Consider the following 10544-nt stretch of genomic DNA (forward strand, 5'->3'; position numbering starts at 1 on the left):
GCACGCTTTCTATCTTTTAATGTTACCCCTACCATTTTTCGTTCCATAGCCCTCTGGGTTGTCCTCAACTTAAGTAGAACTGGTTAGCCTCCACGTTTCAGCCCCATAGGTGAGTACAGGCAAGATGCAACTGTTGTATACTTTCCTCTTGAGCGATACCGGTAAGCTGCTAGTCATAATCTGCGAGTGCTTGCCAAATGCGCTCCATCGTAATCTTATTGTTCTTGTTATTTCCTTTTCATGGTCCGGATCTGCGGTTACTACCTGTCCTAAGTAGACATATTCGCCTACTACTTCCAGTATTTCGCTACCTAATGTAAACTGCTGTTCCTTCCCGAGGCTGTTGAACATTACCTTAGTCTTCTGCATATTGATTTTCAAGCCTACCTTTCTACTTTTCCTGTCTAGGTCATCAATCACTATTTGCAGTTCATCCCCCGAGTTGCTTAGCAAGACAATGTCATCAGCAAATCGCAAATTACTGAGGTATTCTCCATCTACCCTTATCCCTAACTGCTCCCATTCCAAGTCTCTGAATACTTCCTCTAAACAAGCTGTGAATAGTACTGGAGAGATTGTGTCTCCTTGCCTAACACTTTTCTTTATGGGAATTTTGTGGCTTTCTTTATGTAGAACTATGGTTGCTGTGCAGCCACTATATATATCTTCCAGCACTTTCACGTTAGGCTCGTCTACCCCCTGATTTCGCAATGCCTGCATCACCGCCGAGGTTTCTACTGAGTCAAATGCTTTTTCGTAATCAATGAATGCTATGTATAAGGGCTGGTTATATTCCGAGCATTTTTCTATCACCTGATTGATGGTATGGATGTGATCGATAGTAGAGTACCGTTTCCGAATCCCTGCTTGATCCTTTGCTTGATTGCAGTCTAAGGTTGTCCTGATTCTATTAGCGATTACCTTAGTAAATACCTTATACGTAACAGACAGTAAGCTGATTGGTCTGTAATTTTTAAGGTCCTTAGAGTCCCCTTTCTTGTGAATGAGGATAATGTTTGCATTCTTCCATGGTTCCGGTACCGTCGATGACACCAGGCACTGCGAATGAAATTATCAATGATGCAATCGCCGGTCACGGCAAGCTAAAACTCTCTATTATCTTGGCTCGCCTCTGGTACCGTGAGGAGCTTACCTGAAAGAAGCAGACGTATAACAACGCAATTTCAATACAGGCGGTTGATTTCAAATGCAGATCACCAGCGTCAATACGACGCCCATTAGAGGCTTTAAGCATTCGTATGTGGTCCTGCTAAATATTCCAGTAAGCGGCAAACCGTACTCCTGAGTTCCCGGTAATTTCATAGGTGGGAACTGAATAAGGCTACCGGAAGTAAGGCCCCTAAACGGAAGTTTTCTCTTGCGCCACCTATCGCTCGTTTGGCAAAACGACTGCAACCTCGAGAAAGCCGCGTAAATAACACCCTGTTCGAATGTCCATTGTTAATCTAGTTTGCACACGTGTTTATCATTTCTTTTCAACAAACCAGCTATCCGGTCTATCAGTTTCGCAAGGAAATTTTTGTAAATAGAGAGGCCAATTTATACGTAGCAATATGAGTTCAGTTCAGTTCAGGCGTTCAGTCGTGTCCGACTCTTCGTGACCCTATGGACCATGTCACGCCACGCTTTCCGGTCTCTCACTATCTTCTTAACATCACATAGCTTCATCTGCAATGCCTCGAGAATGCCATCTAACCATCGCGTTCGCTGCCTACCCCTTCTCCGGCGACCCTCAACCTTTCCCAACATCAAATCTTTCTCCAGCGACTCCTCTCTTCTCATCAGATGACCAAAGTAGCTGAGCTTTAACTTTAGAATTTGACCCTCCAATGAGCAGTCAGGGTTTATGGTCGACAATATCGACTGATTTGATCTTCTGGCAGTCCAAGGAACTCTTAAGAGTCTTCGCCAGCACCACAATTCAAACGCGTCAATTCTTCGGCGGTCAGCCTTTTTCACAGTCCAACTCTCGCATCCATACATCACAACTGGAAAGACCATAGCACGGGTTATACGGATCTTGGTTGGCAGACTAATGTCTCTGCTCTTTACTAGGCGGTCAAGGCTAACCATTGCTCTCTTTCCCAGAAGCAGGCGTCTCCTAATTTCATGGCTGCAGTCTCCTTCCGAGGTAATCTTGGCAATATGAGTACTACGACCTAATGCCACCGAAATGCTAACTGCGCCAATTGCCAGCGCAGGAAGGCTAAACCGCTAAGTTGGGCTGGTATCGAGATAGAGATTTTTTTTTTAAGAAAAAAAAAAAAAAGAAGCGTCAACACAGACGAAGTCAAGAAACTAAGGACAAGGATAAGCGCTTGCTGAAAACTAATTTTTTAATGATTGAAGTACACCCAATATATAGGCATGGTGTGGCACTGCTAACCAAAGGCAATAAACGTTACATAGTGCGGAGGGACTTGAAAGCGATTTAGTCATGTATGAGGTGAAAAAGCAAAACACGATAACTTAGATAAAAATGCGATTTATGACAAAAGGTGTAAAGGGCGAGAAGAAAATAAAATGGGCAGTTTGCGTCATCATACTGATCTCACAATTGAGAGTCTCTCTTTTCTGGCTCTGCTTTATTTATTAAACTTGTACCAACTAGACAGCAAAATTTTCTGCTTGATCATCTTACTCATTTTGCAATTAAGAGTGCCTCTTTTTTGCCTCTACTTTATTCCTTAAACATATATCAACTAGCCCAGCAAAAAGTTCTGCCCGAGTGGCTTTTCGTTTTGCCTCTAACTTTAATTATTATAACGTGAACAAAACATGCTTCTTTCATTTCTTCAATCATTTCTATATAAGTTATTGTATTCACATTTTATTTATTATGTGGCTCTCGTTATTATGGCAAATCTAGGTTCCCGCCCACTTTCGATCAATATTGGAGACCTGTGCTCTAGAGTGAAACACTATTGTGTCACCATTGTTTTTAATGCGTTTGAGCAAGAGCTTGAGGAGAGCCTTGATACGCACAGCGGTTATAATGCCTCTCTCGTTTCCAGCAGAAAATAGTCACGAGACGTAACTGTAGGGGATGCCCGAAGTTTCTCACAGGCCATAGACAATTTGCCAATGCTCACTGCTCACTCGAACGCCGTTCCCGCTTAAGCAGAATCTCAATGGATATCAGCATTGCAAGTACACTATAAGAAACTAAACAACTTCCTAACGTCTGCTCAATTGCAGTTATCTGTAACATATGTTAAAGCACGTGACATGCACTCATGCGCCGTTCCCTGTAAATTCTTTGTGCGTGGAAAGCTATGATACTAGAGCGCCATTGAATCGTCGCCAGTACTTCAGTAATAAAAACGGCAACTTACGTAGCTAGAGGCTTCTTGAACTAAATTTTGTTAATTTCTTTTAGGTTTAAGCATGGGGAACCACAAACACAGCTTAAAGCTGCTCAACTAATGCACTGGTCTTCTCTTTGGTTTGTTTTCCCTCAAATACTGCAAAGTATACGGCCACATAGTTCGTGCACACTACTCGCCTCGCCGCAAAAGCTCCCTGCAGGAGATAATTAACAGTGAGATTTGCAGGCATAATTCACATTTCCTTTCCCCTTCTGCATTGCTGGGCTTTCTTAAAGTCGATGCACATTTTGCGATGAGTGGTCTTACGTTACGCGCTACAGGCTTTCCAGTTAGAAATGCACCAGAGCGGCTACTTGTTCAGTGTGTGGACGATAAGTACCAATTTGGGAATGGTGAACACAGGTGGCTTAATTAGCAAGCAGGGACATGCAGATATACGTGTAACGGCTGGGAACACCTCTACGACACGATGTCTAACGGGCCATTTTGTAATCAAGCTATCAAGCACGAAAAAGATTTTAGAAGGTTCGCCACTGTTTGGCGCCTACCTGTCATTCAGCTTAATCACGATTGGTTCCGGAACCAGCGGCGGCTTGCCCGTCGCGGTCTTTGTCTGTGTGCCCGACCAAGAGACGTGGACGTTGCAGAACTTTTTCAGGTAATAGTACAAGCCTGTGGCCACAGCGACACCACTGGATCCCGTTATGGACACCGTGTTGTTGAATGTTTCTACCTGCATGACCGAAAGGATAAAAAAAGGACACCAAGACGATTTTCCCTCTTTTTTTTTAAACAGTTACAAGTCACAATTGATATCTATCGTGACTGAAGTGTCCCAAATCCGAGGAACTTTTTCTTCTAAGTATCGTGTACATTATCGTATTATGTTCAATAGGAGATGTTTTGGTTTTTAGAGTTTGACATCCCAAAAGGACTCAAGCTATAAGAGGTGCCATAGTAGAGAGGTCCAGAAATTTAGACCATCAGGTGTATTGCAACTTTCGCTGACATTGCACAACACACGGGTGCTTTATACCTTTCAGTTTCATCGAAAAAAGGCCGCCGCGTTTTCCGGTCCCGCATCCTTGGGTTTAATAGCTGAGCTCCCTAACCACTGTGCCATCGCGGTAGGGTTAAATAGAAGAGGTAACATGAAGCTTTTTGTCGAAGCGCCCTGACTCTGACATTGAAACTTTCACCGTAGCCAGTACCGGGGACAAGTTTTATTCCAAGAGCTGCACTAATGTCCTCTGCAGAGGTTCCCTGTGCTTTCAAGCAGGAAGTGAGTTGACTCCTAGTTGTGCATCGTTAGAGGATTCACCGTGTACGCACCACGAACATGTCCTCTCGCTGCACCTTGGCTCCCTCGAAGACGCGGAGCGAGATCTGTGTTTGCCACTGGGGCACGAGCCTTCTCAGAAGGCCCTCGACAGCTGCTTGCTGGTCTGACACGGGAGGACCTTGTGTCGGAGCCGACTCGTGGGGCTTGTCGAATCCATCGCCTGCGGAAACTGATTAAGGAAACCGATACCATTACTTATCGCGTAAAAGAGAGCGACATGACGAGGACATGAAAGAGGAATGCACCTTTGTTATTTAGTTCATTTATGTCTGCTGAGCGAATAAACGCTGAGGAAACACAATTGGGGTTTAAAAAAATATTTATAAAAGTCTTCTGTACTCTCCGAGTACAGTATCTGCAGTATGTTTGCAAAAAAAAAAACAAAAAAAAAACACCGAGACAGAGGTGCTTTGAGGGCTGGTGCGCAAGTCATTTTAAAGGGGACAGTGCCAAGTCGCGAGGTTGTGCGAACTTTTTGGTCAAAAGCGATTCGCAAACAGCTAAATCATTCAGTGACTCCTCGCCACTGAGGCGAAACTTGTCATGCACTCGACTACCGCTTGGTGTCAACGTAAGCTTGTGACCTACCTTTCTGAACGATAATATTCTTGAAATGCCTATTATATACTAGTTGCACAGACAGAGGCACTTTTTTACTGTTAAATAAACTGCTACTATTACCATCATTCTTGAAAGCAACCCACATGCTAAGCTTTTCACGAGCTGTCGTACTGCTACGTCGGTATTGTCAGGCTGCTCTTTGGTCACAAATCACAGCTGCCCCTTACGACTCGCAAACGCAAATCGTGGCTGATGCCACTGCCCACCATTTAAGAACATCAACTTTCTGGATGTTTGGATGCGAGAGCTGCATATTTAAGCATATGAAACATGTCTATGAGGAGCAGTTTGGCAAATATAGCTGCACCGATGCCTCTTTTCAATCACATTATCACACCGTGCTAGCATGATAGATATAAATTAAAATTTCAAATAACGTGACGAAACGCATTGTCTTGGAAGCAGTATTATTATTAATATATCGTCTTGACTACAAGAAAGCAGGTTGCCTGAATTGCTCCTTTTTCTTACGCTGCAGTTCCAGGCTTCGCTAAAGACCAAATGGTCATAAATGAGGAGGGCAATGGCTATCATCACCTGAGAGAGATCTAGAGCTTGAAATGTGTAACAAGAGCTCCACTATACAAATAAGAAGCAAAACTTTGCAATTAAACACTACATTAATGTATTGTTTGTCCACTACTCTAAAAAAAGATCCTGGTCCATTCACGGAGGAAGATTAATGTAAAAAAAAAAGAAGAATGACATGAAAAGAGCTTTTTCGACATTCGAAAGAAAGTTAGGTGCCCGTACTAGTATTCTTCGGGCCTTTACGTAGTTGCAAAATAAGCCTAAAAGCTTTTCTAAAGGATGCGGTGCTCGTTGACTTGATACAGGCGCTTTACAGGAACATATGCTGCACATATCCTTCCCACTTATACTCAGAGGTGTGGTTTTAGCTCTTCACAGCTTTCTGCAACTTTCTTTGTTTTCTTACAAAGCGAACGAAGAACATGTGGCTTTCTGTACACCATGGTGTCATATTGAAGCCACTAGTAAGCGCAGCATCTTTAGTGGCATATGTACAGATGGTCATGTGCCGAATACAAAAAGTAAGCAAGTTTCTCTCACTGAAATTTAATTTGCAACTTAGGCTGGGCTTATCACCACCACCACCACCGCCGCCACCACCACCACAACCACCACCACCACCACCACCACCACCACCACCACCACCATCATCATCATCATCATCATCATCATCATCATCATCATCATCATCATCATCATCATCATCATCATCATCATCATCCTGACTATACCCAGAGCAGGGCGAAGGCCTCTCCCATATTTCTCCAATTAATCCGGTTCTGTGCTAGCTGCATCCACTTGACCCCTGCCAACGTCTTAACCTCATCCGGCCACCTAACTTATCTTAACCAGGGCTTATCATAACCACATTTTATTTTCTTGATATCTGTAAGAATCATTTTTGTGTGTAGCATCGTACGGGTACGGAAGGGCAAAGTTTCCATTCCACTGCGCTTATATTAGAGCATGAGAAAAATACTTGCCTCCATCGAGCCGGCCAGCAGTGGTCAGATATGCGAAGAGCAACACTACAGCCTGCGAGTAAAGAAGGAAAGAGTGCAGCACTACAATTCACTATCGGTACTCTTACACTGTCCGGTTAAATCAATACTGTCTTATAATATTGCGACTACACCAAGCTACCCACTTGTTCGGAAACAATCTTATGTGAACAAAGGCCCTGTATGGGACCCCAAATATATTTAATCGGTCCGCAGGAAGTAATCTACCACACTTGTTCCTGTATACCTGAACCGTGTCATAGGGGAGGGGAGGAAGGTGGGAGAAAAAGTGGAAAGAGAGAAAGAGGAGCCGTAGTGGAGGGCTACGGAGTAATTTGGACCACCTGGGGATCTTTAACGTGCGCTGACATCGCACAGCACACGGCCGCCTCTTCATTTCGCCTCCATCGAAACACAGCCGCCGCGGTCGGGATCGAACCCGGGTACTCCGGCACTGTAGTCGGGCGTCTTGCTTTTAGAGGAAGCTCTACTAAATGTAAAAGCGGAGCATCGGCGTACTGCATTTTTTTTTACTTTCAACTAAGCAGCAATATCTAACCTTCGAGCCAAGCCAGAGCAACAGGAATGTTACTAATTACGCGTCGTAATTATTTAGTTATTAGCTCATTATGACAAAATTGTGATAAATTGAATTTTACGGTGAAACATCGTTGTATATCGTTTGTGAGATTTTCGATTATAGCTTCAGTGGTGTAACTTTAGGTTTAATTGATCGTTAACTGGGTAGTTCTGGCTTAAGATTGAACTTCATGCCGTAGCATTAGGTCGAACAGCTTATCTAGAGTGTAATTACACTGGAGTAATTGTAACTCTTGATCTCTGTTGATTACTTAACTGCGATCAAAATGTAACTTTACGCTGCAGTACCAAGTCATATATCGTTGTATACGTTATAGCTAATACGATTGCAGCACACTAAGGAACTTGAGCGGTAGATGTACTTTCAAAGCACAGGTCATGCTTTAATGGATATATGGAGAGCCCCTTGCTAAGAAAAGATGGTTAGTTTCTCTTTTGTAGCAGCACGACAACGCTTAGGTTACTGCTGAATATAGTTGTTCCTATGTGTTTATGAACGCGATAGTTTTAAGGGCTTCATTCTCCAGGCAATCCGACGTCGGCGTTGTGGGACATAAACACTGTCATGATCCGGGTTAATGTTAGTTAACTTGGCCGTGCACTGACTGGTACTGCGGTTCCCTCCAGGTCCCTTGGATCCCAAATTCATGCAGCTTCGTTTATAATTACGCCGGGTTGTCTTTCACTTAATGTAGTAGGCTGCGACTGTATGTTAATTACCGGTACATAAAAAGACCATTGCAAAAAAAAGAAACGGGTCAAAGAAACATAAAACGACAGCACGAGCGCTAACTGCCAACTGTTTATTCTCAGGAAAACCAAGCACAATATAAGCCAAACGCAGATCATGTGACCATTGAGAGGAGGAGCGAAAATAAAAACAATTGAACCATGAACCAACTGGCTCAAAGAGCTATTGTGATCTAATTAGTGGGTGAGAGATAAGAGAAGCATATTTTAAAGGATTTGTAATTTTTGTTTGTTCTTTAAGCGAGTAGCGAGTACCCGTAAAGAGTGTCTGGAAGCGAGCTGTCACGCCATATCATTGAAGACGGATCCTAAATGTTTGCCCCCAATATTTCCATTTCACTAGAGGCCGAGATATTCCTCGGATCCTGTAGAAAGTAATGATTATGTTTGTTTCCCTCGTTTTCATGCACGACTTTCGCCTGAACAAATGAGATTTTGTCTCGTTTTGTGAAATTCTCAACAACAGAGCAGCTATTAAAATTTCAACCACGCAGCTGTTATAACTCCACTATATCTGCGTTTTCAGCATCTAATCTCCCCCCGTACCCCTCCCTCACCTTCCCGCTTTCTGGCACCAGTCAAACTCACCAGAACTACGAGAGTATTAATGGTATATGAAAGAGGTGGAATACATATTGTAGATTTGTAAGTGAGGATGCAGACGCAGAAAGAAATGAAACAGGTTGAAAAACAGTGTAAGAAACACTGATACGTTTTGAAAACGAAACCATTGACGCATAACGTATACTCTTTCGTAACACGTTACAAACCACGTTGCAGTATCGCGAAATGGCACACCTGAAACAGTAGCTTTGACATTTCAAGCTAGCCGCGAGAGAAATAGTTGGACATTTTTCACAACATTACTGAACGCTTATATTTGGGAGCATTGGCGAAAGCAAATAGTATGCTGGCAAAAGTGAGATTCATTGTATGTAGAATCTATCCGCCTGGAAATAAAAGGCAGCAGCATAATACCAAGATACTTTCGTTGAACTATCGAATGCATCGCAGCGAGATGAACAGTAGAGTGAGTGAATTCTAATCGATTTTTAGAGCTAGGGAAGCGAGAGGCGTTCAACTCACCACCACGCATGGAGCCAGCAGCGAGGACGTCGTGGACGCAGCCATGGCGTTTCGATTCCGTACTTGCTAAGCACCGCCGACTGACGGCTGCTCGGTGTGGGGGAAAGGGCGATGCGTTGAGAGCAAAAGTCACGTGGGGAAGAGAGGGGAGAGTAAGAAGGAAGTAGGGTGCTTGTTAACTACTCTTTTTCTCTCTCTCACTCTCATGTTTTGGCGAGACAATAGAAAACGATAATAGAGGTTATGTACGAGCGGCTTCCTCACTCAGCGCTGTTTCCCTCGATCCCCGTGACACTTGATCAAGCCTCTGACAACAATAACTAAAGAAAGCCACCAAGGACGTCTCACTTTCCCCCATGCCATCGCTCACCCTCCTGCTCACCCGTCCGCCACTCTCGCTTCCATGAGCTTTCTCTCTCGAAGCCCTAATCTGTGGAGTCTGCAGAATATTTTGTTTCCGGTACAACGCCCGCGCTATCTCGAAGGGCGACCTCACGCTCGCTCAAGAAGGGGAATGCCGCAGAGATTCGACGAGCGTGATGCCACGTATGTGTGGATGTTATCGATATCCGCCAGTAATTGTTTCCGCGTGGACTGGATGGACAGGGGCCGGAGATAGAAATGCACGGGTCACCAGACAAGTCCACATCAGGAATGCAACCGTTTTGTAACGCAGGCGATTTCCGGAATTTTCGCTTGCTTAACCACCTTCCCCGCGATACAGCAACAGTGCGGGAGAAGACTTCTCGTTGGATACCATTCTGTATCTTCGTTATCTAGCCAACAAAGAACCTGTGGTTTAAGAAATGTGCACACACTCGCTTTGTCCACTTCCTGTGTGCCCCACGCAGCTAAAATGCAGATGTCGATCTTAATGAGCTTGCTTTCGTGTACATCTTTGAATGATAAAGCTTTATTCAGAAACGGGATACGTAGTGCACGGTTCTACTGAACATCGAGTACAAGCATTTGACATGACCTACCACCGAACGCGTGCGCATACATGCATAGTACGTCTCTTTTAAGTCATACTACTGTTTAGTGCGATTGCCCTAGTGACAGGTATATTGCCCTACACGATTCTACAGCAGCACACCTTCATGCGGTTCCGCGCTTTTTATCCCACTGTTCTCAGTACGACCGAGCTTCAAGCACTCGTTTCCGACACTATCGCTCTCCGTGCTTATGCAATCGTGGTGCGCCGTGTACAGTACTTTATCTTAGTATTGGGAAAGTTTCCAAACTACAGAGCTTGCTACCTTG

General features: G+C 44.0%; 1 protein-coding gene across 1 annotated transcript in view; it reads right to left on the reverse strand.

Moving 5' to 3' along the window:
- Naglu (N-acetyl-alpha-glucosaminidase) overlaps positions 1-9409 on the reverse strand; it is a 56117-nt gene extending 46708 nt beyond the window's left edge. The window contains exons 1-4 of the mRNA XM_084577113.1: positions 9282-9409; positions 6828-6879; positions 4683-4861; positions 3899-4083 (exon numbers count right to left, since the gene is read on the reverse strand). Of these exons, the coding sequence (XP_084433239.1) occupies positions 3899-4083; positions 4683-4861; positions 6828-6879; positions 9282-9326 (461 nt within the window). The 5' untranslated portion in view covers positions 9327-9409. The remainder of the gene's footprint in view (positions 1-3898; positions 4084-4682; positions 4862-6827; positions 6880-9281) is intronic.
- Between the last annotated feature and the right edge of the window lie 1135 nt (positions 9410-10544).

Source organism: Amblyomma maculatum, chromosome 8 (assembly GCF_055883805.1).
Source record: "Amblyomma maculatum isolate TAMU_Amacu chromosome 8, ASM5588380v1, whole genome shotgun sequence".
NCBI lineage: Eukaryota > Metazoa > Arthropoda > Arachnida > Ixodida > Ixodidae > Amblyomma > Amblyomma maculatum.